The sequence below is a fragment of the Tachypleus tridentatus genome, chromosome 2 (assembly GCF_004210375.1).
Source record: "Tachypleus tridentatus isolate NWPU-2018 chromosome 2, ASM421037v1, whole genome shotgun sequence".
NCBI lineage: Eukaryota > Metazoa > Arthropoda > Merostomata > Xiphosura > Limulidae > Tachypleus > Tachypleus tridentatus.
The window spans coordinates 127,331,139-127,349,525 of record NC_134826.1 but is presented as its reverse complement, the minus strand read 5'-3'; the positions used below and the strand labels follow the sequence as shown (position 1 = coordinate 127,349,525).

At 30.5% G+C, this 18,387-nt stretch overlaps 1 protein-coding gene across 7 annotated transcripts in view; it reads left to right on the top strand.

The window, feature by feature from the left end:
• LOC143245062 (sorting nexin lst-4-like) overlaps positions 1 to 13,477 on the top strand; it is a 109,563-nt gene extending 96,086 nt beyond the window's left edge. For all 7 annotated transcript variants that reach the window (XM_076490863.1, XM_076490868.1, XM_076490865.1 and 4 more), the window contains 5 exons: positions 1,491 to 1,568; positions 3,663 to 3,739; positions 8,198 to 8,287; positions 8,711 to 8,917; positions 10,539 to 13,477. In XM_076490863.1, coding sequence (XP_076346978.1) covers positions 1,491 to 1,568; positions 3,663 to 3,739; positions 8,198 to 8,287; positions 8,711 to 8,917; positions 10,539 to 10,586 — 500 coding nt within the window. In that variant the 3' untranslated portion in view covers positions 10,587 to 13,477. The remainder of the gene's footprint in view (positions 1 to 1,490; positions 1,569 to 3,662; positions 3,740 to 8,197; positions 8,288 to 8,710; positions 8,918 to 10,538) is intronic.
• The last annotated feature ends 4,910 nt before the right edge of the window (positions 13,478 to 18,387 follow it).

The following is an 18,387-nucleotide window of genomic DNA, read 5'->3' as shown; positions in this document are numbered from 1 at the left end:
ACTCTTACTACAGTATATAACATGTGAATACCCAATTAACAGCTTAGAATGTCCCCAAAGTGGTTTTCTCAGCCACTTTAATCTTTGGAGAAAAAAAAAGGCTACCACAATTCTTTTCAAAGTTTTTAAGGAGGTAGGTTGTGCCTTTAGTCTGCTCAAAGTTTCATATTCTTTAAAATCTAAATAAATCTTAGCTACTAAGCTTATTAAATTATAGCGGAATTCTGTGGTATCAGTGTAATTATCATTTTTTGGTTATTTAACTATATATAAAACCTTAAAAAAAACATGCAAAATTTTGAAAGACTTTAGCAATATAACAAGTACAAAGGTCATAGTACTTTGTCTATGACAAATTAAAGATAATTGTTTGCTTCACTTCTTGATTTATTCTTCTGTATTTTTAAAAACTTTATTACTATTTAGAAATAAGTTATTTAAATTATTTTTATATGTATATCTAATGTATAATTGAAATGTGACTATGTTACAAAATGCTAGTCCACTAAAACACGGGTGAGACTGGAGGTCAGTTTTATATTATTGAATACTTAATATAAGTGCACATGCATCTCTTCAATGGAAATTAAGTAATGTTAGCTAGACATGACTGGAAGGTCAGTATAATAAAAAAACATGTTCATTTATAGCATTGTGATATTTAAGCTACCTAGGATAAACATTTGTATTTTTGTTATAATTTATAGTCATTCTAACATGAAAAAAGCACAATTTATATTTATTTCTTTTTACAAGGTTGGTTAAGTGACTAACACCATACAGTTAGAGTATAGAAAATAACAAAATATAAAGTCTTACTGAAAACACATTTGAAATATAGTTAGGAGGTTTCAGAAATTATGCAAATAATAAGAGATTTTTTGGACAAAGAATAGTTTTTTTAATCAAAACATGAAATCACTTTGAACTCAGATTAGTAAAAAATACTATTTTCACAAACAGATCTTTAGTAAAAATATTTCATTAAAAATCTGATTTTCTTTTATATAAAATGCTTGTAATCTTTACTAAAAGTCTACCAAATTTTGTGAAGATACACATGCTGTATCAAAAGTTATAGAGTAAATATTTAATGTGTGCAAATGTGTAGATGAACTTGCATATATTATACCAAACCTGTTGTGAAGGGGTTAAGTGACACTACATACAAGTTTTCTTTAGAGGTTTTTTTTTTTTTTTCTGAAATGTTTTTTCAGGTTTTACTTGTTCATATTTTAAAACATTTTAGGGTGATTTTACCTTGGTTTTAGCATTTACAACCAAAGTACATGTAAATGTGCATACTGACCTTGCTTTTAAAAAAAACAATCTACAAACTATATATTTGGCATCCAAGAAGATAACTTCAAATAATTTCTTATTGTTACTGATATATACAAAACATCTTTACAGTCTGTGTATTTGTCTGTTTACATCCATAGCTATGATTTAGTGCTTAAAAAATATTTTTTGTTTTTTTATATTTGTAGGTTTTAAGCGGGAATTTCAGAGAGTTGCTAGTTCTTTCAGGGACATGGGAATAGCTTTCGAAATAGATTGCTCATCTCGTAAGTTTCAGTTTGAATTTATTGTGGCTTTTTGCACAAAAAATGTTATTATTAAATGTTAACATAGTTTCATTCTGTGAAGCAGGCTTCTTAAAAGTGTCTTTTGCATAATATTCTTTGTGAAAAATACAAAGTTTAGAATTATTTTAATAAATTGGCTCAGTAAAATTGTATTCTAAAAACTCATTACAGAAATGATGTAACATGGTGTTTTATGCACAGTAATGTACAGAACAGAAGTAAAATGTTTGGTTGCTTATGTACTTGTTTTTATAATGGTTTTGACCTGTTCTGAGATTCCAGCAAAGGGTGCACAAACACTGTACATGATACTAAGCACACTCATTTTCAGTATGAAAGTATCATGGATTATAAATATTTGCAGCTTATTATTTGCATCTTATGGTGTATCAGTTAAAGATTAAATTTCTTGAACATCGTGCCACTTCTAGTACTGGGAGAAAAGAAAAGATTAATTGAAATGGAAGGTCATATTCCGTGACTTTATATTATAGTGAAAACTATCTTACCAAGTTTTCTGTGAAAGTAGTGTGACCTGCAATGTTGATTAATGATCTCAAATGATAGTAATGGCATTGAAATTGAGTTGTTTGTTTCCAAACATATCATGTATGTTTCTAACTCTTCAATCTATCATGCAGTGTTTAACACTTTGAAAATTGTGTTATTTGAACAAGTTAGGTCATTTTAAATGTATTTTATTTATGTTTGTTTCCAAACATATCATGTATGTTTCTAACTCTTCAATCTATCATGCAGTGTTTAACACTTTGAAAATTGTGTTATTTGAACAAGTTAGGTCATTTTAAATGTATTTTATTACCCAGTGAGAAATCACCATCAATTTCCGACCATATTTGCTTGCCAAGTAAATATTTCTTAAGTGAGGTCACAAGAGAATACTTGTTTTCTTTGTTCATGAACAATGTGTCCATTAATTTAACATATATATTTATGTTATTTAATATCAAAAAAATTCAAAATGTTTCATTTTACTTCATTTAACCAATAAAAATAGCTTTCATTTTACTTGAGGTTTACCTGAACCAAGCTGTCAAATAGTCTGCTGTCTTAATATGATTTACCTCTGTTCAAACACAATTACAGCTATTTGCCATTTATTTGAAAAACCTGTATTTTTTTTGAAAGTTTATAACAATCAGTTTTGTTCTTTAAACTCAATGTGTAGTAATATTGTGGCATATTTTGTCAGAAAGATTACTACACATTGAGTTTAAATACTTAGCACTTTGTAATTCTAAACATATGAATGAGTGAACATGTTATGCATAATGTATGCTGTAAATCTGTTATGCAGCCCTAGTCACTACTGAGCTGATTAAAACCACTAATATGTTTTTAATAAACAGTTGCATATGTTCATTAAAGTGCCTGTGAAATGTACAAAACATTGACTGATTTAAAAAGTTTCATAAAATTTATGAGTTATAGAACTATGTATTTACTTCTAAAAGTTACTTAGTTTCATCATGATGTTTTTTTTAGGGAAAACTAATTAGTATGATGAGAAATTTATTGTAATATTTGAAAATACTTTGTACTCTATTTCTTTGTTGAAGTCTCAGTCTGCACAATGTAATAAATGAAGATGTTTATATCTTTGGTTCGGAAAGAAATTTAACAGTAAAAGTGGGCTAAGTGATCATTTTTGTAAAAATAATGAAATATATAAATATTTATTAATTTTAATGAATGTTGTTATATGGTACATTTTTCAATTGATTAAGCCGAGTCTTTTATGAAGTTAAAAGTTCACAGGAATTTAAATATAGATGATTGTGCACCATTTTTTTCTTATCATGAACTTAGTTTAAATGTCCTAGTGTATGTTTGATTAATTTTACAATAGTTAAAAAAACAAACAAATTGAACTACTTTTGTTTTATTCTTGTCCAGGAGTAAGTTGTGTAGATGTTGTTGTGAAGTTTTAGCATTCATATATGTTATTTTAGAACGTCAGGTTCAATGAAAGTTTTCTGGAAGACAACATAAAGTGAAACAGAGTACAGATGGTTAACATTCTTTTTTCTTGTTTATTTTATTTCTGGAAAGGTTCAACAAACCTAACAGCTGCAGTAAAACATACAGCTGATACTTATGAAGAAATTGGAAAACTTTATGAAGAACAGGTAAAAACCCTTCCCAGTTAAAAATAAAATCAAAAAGAAAGACTTGTAAATTGATCTCTTTCAAGTTCTTATAATGCCTGTTAGCATTTTTATTTGGTAAAGATGTTTATATTTTGATCTATATTACGTGTCTAGTTTGATATTGTCCCATACTGACTCAACACTGAAACTCAGGTTTGGAGACCTGTTGTGAACACAACACAAATAAACATATTTAGATTTGATCTTAAAAACAATCAAACAAATTGTTTTTTTTTTTACAGAAAGTTCTAAGATATTATGTTTGTTACTGTTCTCTCAAAAATAAAGAGGAGCTGATGTTGATTTGTAAGTGGTTCAGTTTAGAATGAGATTTTGTTATTTTTGAAAAAGATGTTGTTTTCAGTTTCATTCAAGAAATTAAGCAAAAAAAAGATCTTAAATGCAGCACAAAATTTTTGAAGTAACATTGCAAGCTTCAAACCTGGTTGAAAATTGAGTGTACCTCAGTGATTAATGCACTGGACTGTTATTGTGAGAGTCTGTTCAGGTTGTATTACTACAGAGTTTTCTGTACTTCAAGTCAAGTCTCACTATTTGATTCAAGTAACTTGAGAGTTGAAAGGCAATACTGTTAATTAACTGGCTTCTGTGTAGTCTGTCAGTTCAAAATGATGGACAGATAATGCAGATAACATTTTGTACACATTTTTAAAATAACTTGACCTTCTAATTCAGTGATAACAGTTAAGTTCATTTGATTCCTTCAATAGGCACAGTGTAGATAGCTATCGTGTAACTGTGTTCTTAAGAATAAACAGCAAACATATGCAACATGATAACAAACACTTTTTGAAAATATACAAAGCCATTAATATGTGAAATAGCTGAATAGCTTGTATCTTCAATACTTTATTCTTTGAGTTGGCATATATCATTGTATTTTTAGTCAACTCTGTATTTGTGTAGTAGAAACTTGTCCCTTCATAGATGATTATTTAATACTTTTACATTGTAGTAGTTATTCTCTGTCACACAGCACATCAAAGATCTTGTATGGTTACTTCTGATTATAGCTGTTCACTGTGTGAACCACTATAACTGTGCAACCAAAGTAATAGAGTTGGTGAAACCTGTATCACTTCTTAAATTTGATGTGGAAAAATTGAATTAGGATTTGGTGCTAAGAGAGCTCTTCAAGGAAGCACTGTGTCAAGACAAACAAAAGTGTTCTTCAATTCATTGTTAACTCTTGAGAAGTTTTAAAAGACTAAACAAAACGATGAAGAAGAGTTCCTTTAAGAGATACCTTTTAACTCTCTTAACACAAGCTCAGTTGATTTGACCAGCAACATGACCTCTTGGTACTCATTTAACATGTTTGTATGTTTAATACTAGTAACTCTTAATATAGTATGCATACCTTCACAAAGTTTGGCATTCTTTCGGTAAACATCATAAGTCTTTCACATACAAAAAGTCGTATTTTCAGTGAATTATTTTAAATAAGCTACAAAACAAAAAAAATTGTCTGCAAATGTATTGAGTATTTGGTTTGTGTAGTTTGTGTGTAAAGTGATTTTCATTTAAGATTTAAAATATTTTTTCTTCATCTCAGAAATCTCAAATTTCATTTGTGGGTTTTCTAAAAAATTTTGAATATGTTTCAAATGTTTGTTTCCAGTAAAACTTTATTTTATCTACTCTGACTCTACAATATTGGCCAAATTGACTGACCTTGTTACCAAGAAAAAATCAAAATGAATCTAAATTATCATTTTCTGTATTTCTAGAATGACTTTAAATTGTAACATGAAACTGCATTCATTTATCCTATATAGCTTTAAATATGTAGCATTATACATACCTTTATAATTAAATGTTATTGTTTTTATTGCCTCTTGAATTAATTACTATTCATGCTATTATCATTTGTGAATAACTCGGTGAATGTGGACGTCATGTTACACTCTCGAATTACATTACCCATAAGCTACTCACATGCATACCTTGTGAAACATTTTTATTATATTATTTATTTGACCTATCCTAACCCAAAGAGATATCTATTTTCACATTTTAGTAACTTTTATAATAATAAATAATAAACATGAAAAACAATAAAGGAAGTACTTATCCATTTTATAATAATAAATAAAGAATAAACATGAAAAACAATAAAGGAAGTACTTATCTATTTTATAATAATAAATAAAGAATAAAATAAACATGAAAAACAATAAAGGAAGTACTTATCCATTTTATAATAACAAATAATGAACATGAAAAACAATAAAGGAAGTACTTATCCATTTTATAATTATAAATAAAGAATAAACATGAAAAACAATAAATGAAGTACTTATCCATTTTATAATAATAAATAATGAACATGAAAAACAATAAATAAAGTACTTATCCATTTTATAATTATAACAAATAATGAACATGAAAAACAATAAAGGAAGTACTTATCCATTTTATAATAATAAATAAATAAACATGAAAACAATAAATGAAGACTTATCCATTTTAAATAACAATAAATGAAATGAAGTACTTATCCATTTTATAATTATAAATAAAGAATGAACATGAAAAACAATAAATGAAGTAATTATCCAAGTTTTTTGTTGTTTTTTGCTGTTAACTGTTGATGACACTTAACCTTACTTTTTATACCAATGGTAGTAATACACTAACTAATTTTTTATATGATTAAATAATGCACCAAATATTGTGGAATAATAATGTTCAAAAAGCAGACAATTTCTTTTAACTATTGCAGTTTTGTGGCTTTTTTAGCTCTGTGCCCAGAGCCATTACAAATTAATCCAAGCTAGTAGTTATCTTTCCTGTGAGAACTAGGTTTATACTAACAGGGAAACTGATAATTCTCTGTTCATAAAACAAAGTAATATATATCATTTGATAGATTAAAACCTTGGCTATATATTGGTTATATATAACATAGAATAAAATGTCAAAGAGAGCTGCTAACAATTCCTGGAAGGGAGGATGGGGTAGGTGGGTATGGTGAGAGGGTCTGATTTTCTGTAACCAAACAAAATTGAAGACTATAAAATTTATGGTTTGTCTGAGTATTGGTGAATTTGTAGTGAGTAATTTACATTTAGTTTCTTACTTATTGGAGTGGTGGTGAATAAAATATAGAAAAAAGTCATGTCACACTAGGGAAAATTCAGAGTTAAAAAAAAAATTACCTTAATAATTAAGAATTTAAAACTTGTATACTATTTAAATATGGATTATTAACTAAGATTTTATACTATACTAATTGGTATAACATATATAAAAGGTCCTTTGATAAAATTTTGAATGTAAGTCACTAAAATCTTATGCAGTAAATGATACTTGAGCAGATGGCATTAACAAGTGCCATTAGTTTTTTAGATCCTAATCCAGACCAATCTAGCACAGAGTATGAAGTAATTTAACTTTCTTTGCAACAAATTAATTGATATTATCTACTTTGGCTGATTAAAGTTCCAATGGATAGAATGATCTGTTTGGTTTTTCCAATTTCTGGAACAATTGAAAGCCTTTTCTAGATGCTCTGCATCTGTTGAAGATGCTATGGGTAAAGAAAATTTATTGAAACTAATACAGCAATGCATTACTTTGATCAACAATCAAATGTTGTAGAAAAACCTTTGATGTATGTTGGTTATCTTATCATCTGAATGTTGTTTTTAGATGTGTGGTAGATTTGTGGATTTTTTTTTTTTTTACATTCTGTCTGTCAAAGGATTTAGTTTTCATAATGTTGCATGAAGATGTTAATAAAGTGTTTTGTAACACTTTCCAGAATCAATGCAACCTTGTATTTGTCACAAATTTTTCTTGTTGGTGTATTTGAATATGTGGTAGATGTAAAGGATTTTTTTTCACTAGGTCATGTGAAGAAATACATGTTCCATTTATTATAATAACAACATATATCCCCTGTTATATCGGTGAAAAGTAATCTTAAAAAATGTTGAATTATATTGTTACAAAAATCATATTTCACACAGTAAGATCTGTAGACATTTTATTGTTGGTTGCAGGGTTTTAAATGACATAAGACTCATAAATCCAAAACAAATACTACCAACATTACAGTTAATTTCACTAATTATTGTTAAGATTTCCTTTGTTTTTTACCTAAAATAAATAATTTCTTCCATTTTGTGGGGGAAATTTCTTTACATTGAGTGCTGCAACAGGCAAAAAAATAATTATTTTAGATGATCCAACATGTAACTCCACCAATGGTGAAAAGCATAAAAACAAGTCAGTAATTTGAAGGTTGGAATATAAAGAATGCATTTATAGCATGGATTGACGATTGTACAGCACATAATATAAGTATGCCACATTATTGTTATATAGTCTACCATATACAACTAAAATTTTCTAAACAAGTACAGTACGTATTGTGATGTATTTCATATCCACATGTTGACTTTTTATCAGCCGAAGCTGGACTTTGAGCCAATGTGTGATGTTCTTCATGAATACAAGGGAATGTTAGCTGCGTGGCCGGACATACTACAACTGCATAAGGTAATATTTCATTTGATTTATATGATGATTTTGAGAACTGAACTAAACCATAAGGTAGCTTGTCTTTGGAAACCATATGTTTGAATTTTTTCAGTTTTAATTTTGCATAAAATAAAACTTTCTCTTTACTCTTGTGTGTGTGTGTGTGTGTTTTGTTACAAAACATCACAAAAGAGGTTAGTTCAAATTTATGTGTAATAATGTTTTGTCAGGAGATAGTGTATTATGTATTGTTGGTATTCAGTTTTTTTGCAAAATATACTGCAAAACCTTTGCAAAAAGTGATTTTGTTTCTTTAATTGAAAGTGCTTTAACCTTATGAAATATTGTTAGTTTAAGGTAAATGGTCATTATGATCATATTTTTTTTTAAAAGAGAAAACTGTAAGAAAATACAACTTTATAATAACTCTTTGGTGTATAGAGTGCTATGAATAAGAGAAAAGATTATCAGAAACTTAATGAAGATGGTAAACTAAGTGCAGAAGAAGCTCAATCTATATACAAGAGAACAGATGTTGTGTCCTATGCTGCACTTGCTGAAATTTCTCACTTTCAGTCTGAACGAGTAGAAGATTTTAAATACATGATGCAGAATTTTCTCTCTGCTCAGATTTCATTCTATCAAGAGGTATGTTGTGTGTTTTGTTTCTGTTTTGAATATTAACTTCAGTTAACTACACATTTAAAAATCTGCATTTTGAAATGGTGAAAAAGAACATCTCTTAAATATCTTCTGCTTGGTGTATTTATAAAGGTCTGTGATTTTTACAGATTATATGTGACTTTCATTTTATAAGAATTTATATTACTACCGATATTGAGACTTAAGTTAGCATCACCATTATTGACGTGGACTAAGGTTAATCCGTCACCATGTTAGCTTATGTTCATGTTGAATCATGATTGTTGACTCAGAGTTTATGCAATTGCCATGTAATTGAAGGTTAGAAAGTAAGAGTCATAAAAGTTTTAGTTGATTGCCATGCAATGAGCATTTGACTTTCAAACTTTATATTTTAATAAATATGAGTTCAGTCTATAATTCAAATCATAATTCCACCTGAAAGATGGAAATTAACAAATAATGTATTTTTATTTATATAAAAGTGATTTTGTACAGTTGCTATGCAGTTGTGTTAAACATGAGATATATCAAAAAGAAAATTTAAAACTTTTGTTATTGTTCTATAACAATTTCCTATCCTATACTTATTTAGTTATTTGAAAATCAGATCCAGTAACTTAAATTACACAGGCCTGAGAATGTACACTTCATAAAACTTGTTTTGGTTTTAATAATGAATTTTCCAAAATTCAGCTATACAGATTTTGAAACGAAAATATATTCATTTTATTTTCCTATCATACAAGGATTTTTTACAAATTAGTAGGAAAAAGTATTTTCTTTGCTCAAATTATTTTGTTTATCACAATGAACATATTATGTTTGGTTTCTAAACATCTTATGTTGTAATTGGTCTAGAGAAATCAATAGTGAGTGATTGTCATCAAAGTGTGACCAATTTTAATTAAAATGTTTCATGTTTGTAAAAGTGCATAAGATATTTTGTGAAAAATCTCTATGTGGTATAGAAAAATGGATATTTTCAGATTCAGCATACAGGAATTACCATATAACATGTAAATATTTCAAGATAATAAAACCATTGTAGGCATGTGTTACATCCTTAAAACTTAATATTTAACTCTATATAAAGATTTAGACTGAACAAATGCCAAAATCCATGTTATTCAAAACTTGGATGGAAAGTTAGTAGCAGTATTTATACATGATCAGGTTTGTGCTAGGCCATTTTTTATATAAATATTACTACAGACTTGTTTTTTTTTTCTTTTTTTTGCTGTATAAGGTCACAGTTTAACTGAATAAATTTTTCAGTTTGTTAAACAAATATTGCTTTACTCTCTTATTGCTTAGAAATTAGTCAAGAATTCATGAGTTCCAAATCAAATGTTTAGACAATCATATTTTCCATATCATTTTGAAATTTAATAAGTTTCACTGTATCTACTTCTACTACACCACTAATATAAAAATGCTTATAAATCATCTTATGCCATATCTATATCTTCAGTAGGTAATTTTTAGTTTTTGATCTTTAACCACTTTAATGAGAGTGTTTGTGGTACTGCCCTATGAATTTTTTTAGACCAAAAACGTATTTTAAGATTGCAGTCATTGAACATTAATTTGTTTTTACTTATTACATTTTTGTTAATTCCTTTAGGTTGTTAGCAAACTTCAGGAATCTCTAAGTCTGTATCAACAACTTTGAGACGTCTAGCAAAGAAGACTTGAAATTGTGCATGTTTGAATGTCTAGACACGTGCATATTAGCTATAGGTAATAAAATATATTACAAGCTTATCAGGCATGTGAAGATAGATAATATAGTTAATGATATTGACAACTTCATCAAATTTTACTTAAATGAAAGTACTTTTGATATTTCAATAACATTTGACTTCAGTCTATAATTCAAATGAAGAAGTAAAATAAAAAAATAATTTTTGGAACTTGTTATTTAAAAGACATTCTGAAAACTTAATCTCTTTGGACAAAGAAAATAGAATTGAGTGTTGCTGGGTTGAAGTGTCAGGGTTTTTTAGAATTTAGTTCAGATATCAGAAGTTTGAGACAACTGCTCTAGAATATCAGGTAAAATAAATCTCAAAGGAAGTGGAGGGAACTGACTTCCATCTTTGTCATAGAGTTCAACAATGTAATATATTAAAACTGCTTTTGTCAGCAAGTGTTCACAGACAATTAGTAAAATGTTATTTTAATGCATACTAATATATGTATATGGACTAATAACAAGTTGTTTATTATAATAATTTCATTGTTATATTCTGATTGTCCTTTTTCCATTTATACGTGCATGCATGTGTGTGTGTGTATTTATATATGATTTCTAAGCTAATTTTTAAATGTTTTTATATTCCTACAGAAGGAAGTAGTGCTTTGATAAGTAAACATAAACCATGATGTGAATGTTAAGTTCTGGACTTAATTTGCTGTATTTTAGTGTTGATATAACAAATGACTTATTGATGTATGTTGATTATTCCACAACTTATGAATATCTACTGTTTCATGCTTGGCAACTGATAATTTTATCAGGGTTTGGATTCTTCCAGAAACTTAATGTTGTCAGAATTTTCAGTAGCAAAGAATATATTTTAAACTGTGTCCTTGCTTTTGGTGTAAATATGTATGCTTTGCATTTTTAGTGGTCAGTGATAGAGTTTTTCATAAAGTAATGATTTTTCAGCCTAACTGCATACAGAGGATACTGAATGAGTAAGTCGGTTGTTTTCACAATAGTCTGGAAATATTTCAATTATAGAAACTCTAATCTGAGCACCTATGAAAGGTAAAGTTTCCTTCCTTAGAGTTTAATTGGAAATAGGCTGGAAGAGAGAAGATTTGATCTTTGATCTGATGTAACTAACTGATAATCCAGAAGTGTCTATGATGGTTTGGAGAGATAATATTACAGGTGTGACAGTAAGCTGTAATTTCTGGTGTAAGATAAGAAAGAAATGGGACAGTAAAGATACATGTAAATGTGTGAAAAAAAAAGGGGGAAGTGATTCATTACTTAAAAGGTAATAATGGTTTGAGTAATAAAACAAAATTGTAAAATAGAGTTGACTGGTAGGTGTGTAAGAAAGAAAAGTGTAAATGTAATGATGTGAAAGTGATGATAGCTTTGGTATTTTGATGAAGTGATGAGCAGAGCACAGACAGCCCACTGTATAGGTTTGTGCTCAACTTCAGGCAGACTAATGGATCTTTTAATTATGAATGCAATAATAACTCTGATTCTGAAAGTTGGGGGGGTAGAGTTTATTTTAACAGGATTAGGAAAGAGTCATAAAAGATTAGGCTGAGAAAATCTAAACTATGATAAATTTTGCCATGTAATATTTTCATGATTTTTTTTTTATTCTTCACTATGTTAAAAGTTATGAATCACAGTGGGTAACTTTCAAATGTTTCAGTTCTTGAACTGATTGGTTAGTCTTTTTACCTTTGCAACCAAAGACTGGAAGAAGTTTTATGGGGTGGAGGTTATCTTGTCTAATGGCACCTGAAGATATGGTATTCCATGAACTCTAGGTTTTGGTGGAAATATTCTGTAAGGTTCAGCATTATTAATTACAAGGGTCCACCCTCTCATTTCTTCCTGAGGTCATCAGTGTGGTCAGGATGCATATGTAGCCTGAGTAAGAATTTTCAAACTAGTGATCCTGTAAATCTATATTAACGTTTAAGTTTAAATTCTAATACTTTTTTTCGTTTTATGATCTATACCAAGAAAAATATATCTAAACTTTCCTGTTTTTGTGTTTATATATGTATAAATATATATTGTAGAAGGAGTCAAGTATATGGATTTTGTAGTGGTACTTGAGTTTTAGCATTTGCCAGTATTTCAAGATGTATACAGCTCACCAAAAGGAGGAAATCAAATTTTAGTAGTTTACCAGACTTTAATAAAACATCTGTCAGAAATTCCTGTTTAACAGATGTTATGTTTTTATTAAAGTGATTTTTAAAGACTTTTGGTATCCCTAATAGTTAATGATTGCATAACTTTTGAAAATTTTCATAAAAGAGGAGTTAGTTTGCATACAGTGCTTAGTCATTGAAATTACCAAGTATATTATGCTCTGGAATACTTGTGTTCGTTAAAAGTTAATTATATTTTAAAGAACGGTGGTATACATAATTATATAGTTAAAGTGTGGCTTAAAGAAACTTTGCTAGAATGTTTTTATTAAATACTAATTTCTTATATTTAGATGTTTGAGCTGTGCTATCAGAATTTTTTGTTTGAAAAAGAAATGCATAATTCTATAGTATACTGACCAACGAAGGTGAAAGTCATCTATGAATGCAGTTGTAACATCCAATGTTATATAACTATTATCTTTGTTCTATATATACAGAAAGGTATTCTTACTTCTTCACATGCACTTGTTTATTAAGTGACATTTCAGTAGTCCTGAAAAACTTATCTTTGTTAATTAATTATTGAGAAAAATACTACCATGATTTAGCAGTGATACTAAATAAACAAAAAACCCTCTGTATATTTGATAAATAAAAGCATATTTTGTTTTGATTATAAGAGAAAAACAATTACAGAGCCAAAAACCTCATTGTAAGGCTTATGTCTCTAAAAATAAGTTCCACAATCACTGACATTTTTTACTATATATATTCTAATCTCTGAAGAATAATTAGAAGGAGCTATAAGAAATCTCCCAATTAGAAGTCAGGATATTTCAAAATTGTTTGACATAAATTCAGTCAACCTAGTTAAGTGTGAGCCTACAACCAAATTGCATTTTTTTTTATAGTATAGTGAAATTATTTCCACATATCACATAAGCTCAACTTTTAAAAAGAAGTCTAAATATGCCACTAGGAAACATGTAATAAATTAACAAATGTCAGACACTTGTACTTAAATTACAGGTGAAGTATGTGAAAGAAGTAGATAATTTTTATTTCTAGGTTATGGAACGTGAACATGTATTTTGTACATTAATTGCTTTCATAAAAATATATTTTACATTTGCTTCTCTTCAAGAGTACAAGAAATAGCAGGGTACCACCTGAGTTCTGTTGATACTTTAAAGTACCTCTCTGAAATATTGTCCAAAATATAATTGCAATTATAACGCACACGAAGTTAATTAAATTTGTTTGTAACCATGATCACAGAAGTAACTCTCTGATAACAAAATTTATTTACAACAAGAAAACAAACGACAAGTTAAAACATGAAATTCACGAGCTGGCACTATCGAGTTTACATTAATCTAACCTAGACTGGTTAAATTTATTAGAATAACTCGATATGTAAATACGTATGATTTTTAGACAAGTATGCCACACCCGCTCCAACTAACATAATGGAAATTCTTTCTGAGACTTTCTTGCTTTCCAAACCAGTACTATTCACAGAAATATAATCTACTGAATGCAGGTTGTTGCATTTCCTTCTATTGACAAAATCAGTGTAATGTATCTTGGAACAGCTGATATGGGAATCGATAAGTAGAGAACATCTGGGTCATCTTCAGGCTAATAGAAAAGAGTTTGCACCTGACCATCGCCGGGTGCGTGTCTCAGGGACGAGAGTATAAACGGGTACGAGATTGTAGAGGGCGTTGCAGTTGGATGTTAAGTAATTAGTTGGTATAAATTTAAAGGTGTTCCTTTATAATGGTTTAATTTTGATTTTAGTTGTTGTATAAGTAAGGCTTCTTTGACTTTACGTTTATTTCCCTACTTAATATCTGGGTTTTTCTTACGGCTACATTATGTTTATTTGACTTACAGTATTCAAAAATGTGTGAAGGTGTTTTTTTTCTTTCTTTCAATCTAGTTTCAATTTTTCTGTATGTTTTTCCAATATAGGCATCGTGGCAGTTGTTGCATTGTATTTTATAAATTATGTTAGTGTTGTGTTTGTCAGTGTAGTTTTTACATTGTATGGACTTTAGTTTTGTACCTGGTTTTTGAATAAATTTGGTGTTTACTGGAATGTTGTGTCTTGTTACGTTTTTTACAAATGTTTATTTTTTCGCTGATGTCGGGAACATATGGTATGCGGCAGTGTAAGGTTTTGTAGTTTGTTATATATTGAGATTTATTATTGTTTGTTGTTGGTCTAGGTGTGTGTGTATAATTTTTTGCAGGAAATTTTCGATGTTGTTGAAATGTTTTGTTGATTTTATCGGGTAAGTATAGCTTTGTGGCTGTGTTTAATTGTTTTCTTAATATGTGGAGTTTCTGTTTTGTTTCATGTGCTAAGTCTTGGAAAATATATAATCTAGTACGGAAGATTTTTCTATAGGTTTCTGTTTTTAAGAAAAGCAATGTTACTTACAGTAAACCCGTTTGTTCAATTGGCTTTGTTTTGTAGCGTAGAGCCAGACCGTCCCCGTTAAGTCATTTTGGATATGAACGAAACTAGTTTAACTTGCGTGTTTCAAAGAGCAAAAAGATATTTAAATTTTAAACATAAAGTAGTAAGATAAGTGAAATTAAATATTTACTCAGGTAATAAGTATCGCCTCTGATTGCGCATTTGTATTAATTTGCCAACTGGGGCTGGTGCATGAACACAAGACCTTCGTTTATGAGATATTCAGCATTTTAATTAACAGTGCTACTAAAATATCGGTGCAGGTAAGATAAAGATATCGTACCTGGTCCTAATAAAGAGAATTGCTTAGGACTAACACTTGGCATGGCGGGCTGAGCACGTTAGGGAAACGGCGTTCCCAAATATGCTAGTTTAAGCCATGGGGTCATTGTTATATAACGGTCATTTATCCACTATTTTATGGTAAAGGCTAACTCAAACGTTGGTGAGTTGTGTTGACTAGCTGCAACCCTTTTAATCTGTTGCTTCAAAATTGTGGACGAGTGGTAGAAATAGCTCAAGAGTAGCTTTCTATGAAATTCGACAAAGAAAAAACTTCACCTGCAATTTAATAAGGAAAATACCTCAGAAGCAGGATGTACACCAGATGAGAATACTTTGCCTATCATTGTATTCTCAAGATGGCTGGTATGAGTATTAGCACTTTAATTAATATAGTACAGACCAACGATTTGACCCTTCATCTTCAGATTAACAAAGTCATTTAGTTTTTTGTATTTTGAATTTAACATAACTTTTTAGCAGTTTTTTTTTGTAATTTATGGATAATGTTACTTGCAGAAACAAAAAATGAATCAAAACCACCAAGTGGCCTGTTGTATTCAACCAGACATTTACGGACTCGTACAATGCAATATCAATCAAATCAATAGTAAGAACGACATGGGATTGGAAAGCGTTACCTTTAGCAATGAGAACGTGTGAGAATAAACCGAAAGCATATGTGACCCTAGATCAGTGTTCTTTTGAACTAAGCTGTGTTACCAAGTGAACTTTTCGAAAGACAGTGACGATATTAAAGGGAAAAAGTTATTTATTAATCGATATTCTTGTATACTGCTGACGTGGCATGCTTTAAAGAATAAATATTTACTTACAAAAGAAGTAACTTACTTAACTTATCAGAAATAAAAAAGAAAGATAGGTCCTATAACGAAAAACCCCATATGCAATTTTGACTTTAAGAAGGAGATAAAGCAGGCGTTATTTACATCACGAGATAACCCACATGAACAATCTTCTATGTTCATTACATGTCACGAAATGAAATACAGTGAGCTCGATTCAAAGTAATCAGTAACAATAATAAATTATAATCAGGATTATTAGGTACGACAGTTATATCTTAATAAATATGTTCCAATATTTACAACGTTCAAATCAGAGGATTGATTCCCTTCGGTGGGCTCAGCAGATATCCCAATGTGGCTTTGTTATCAGAAAACACACACACCCTATATCACTTTGACGTCAATTACATTGCTCGTGATCCATTCGCCCTCTAAAAAAGTTAGGCGTACTAATCGCATATAATTTCTCAGCTACGACTTCCATATACACTATTACATTTGACCTGATTTGTTCTTATGACCATTTTATTAAACATTTAGATCCATTTCAGCTTTTTAATTGTCCCTCCATTAACTTATATATCCCCTCCTTTAATTTAAAAAAATGCTTATATATTGGAAAAATATCTGAGGTGAAAAACAATAATTATAATTTATTGTACTGCCATCTATGAAATTCCAAAAATACATTTGTTTTGACAAATGCAGGCACTGGTGTTTATTATGTTATACAACATTATCTTGGGTTAATTTATAATCATCAGTATATTTTAATTATCATATTGTAACTGTATAACAAACAGATATAAATTCCCAGTTCGACTTGAACGTGAGATTTCTTCGTAAGACTCGTGCATTTTTACCATTGTGGCACCTAGTCTTTATAACCAGTTGGCCCGGCATGGCCAAGCGCGTAAGGCGTGCGACTCGTAATCCGAGGGTCGCGGGTTCGCGCCCGCGTCGCGCTAAACATACTCGCCCTCCCACTATTCGTTGGTAAAAGAGTAGCCCAAGAGTTGGCGGTGGGTGGTGATGACTAGCTGCCTTCCCTCTAGTCTTACACTGCTAAATTAGGGACGGCTAGCACAGATAGCCCTCGAGTAGCTTTGTGCGAGATTCCAGAAACCATGGCCAAGCGCGTAAGGCGTGCGACTCGTAATCCGAGGGTCGCGGGTTCGTGCCCGCGTCGCGCTAAACATGCTCGCCCTCCCAGCCGTGGGGGTGTATAATGTGACGGTCAATCCCACTATTCGTTGGTAAAAGAGTAGCCCAAGAGTTGGCGGTGGGTGGTGATGACTAGCTGCCTTCCCTCTAGTCTTACACTGCTAAATTAGGGACGGCTAGCACAGATAGCCCTCGAGTAGCTTTGTGCGAGATTCCAGAAACCATGGCCAAGCGCGTAAGGCGTGCGACTCGTAATCCGAGGGTCGCGGGTTCGTGCCCGCGTCGCGCTAAACATGCTCGCCCTCCCAGCCGTGGGGGTGTATAATGTGACGGTCAATCCCACTATTCGTTGGTAAAAGAGTAGCCCAAGAGTTGGCGGTGGGTGGTGATGACTAGCTGCCTTCCCTCTAGTCTTACACTGCTAAATTAGGGACGGCTAGCACAGATAGCCCTCGAGTAGCTTTGTGCGAAATTCCAAAAAACAAACAAACAAAAAAACAAACCAAAAACCAAACAAACAAACTTTATAACCAATTTTATCGGATAATCAAAATCCCTAATATAAAGTAACATACAGTAAACTCTCATTGTTTCGAAGTCGCTAGAACCGAATATATCACTTGTATCGAAGTTGTTTACTGGTCCGGCCAACTGTCCATACAAATACATAGTAACAAAAGCCCCTTGAACCGAACTGCATGTATCGAAGTGTCGGCTTGTAACGATGTATAATTATAGTCCCTGGGGTGTGAAAAGCATCAATATTACATCCTTTATATCGAACCAGGTACGAAGATATTTATTTTTCTCTTCTTCCCTAAATTAATTGTCACCGCTGCCGACCACCCGCTACGCCGCTAGCAAATGCAATT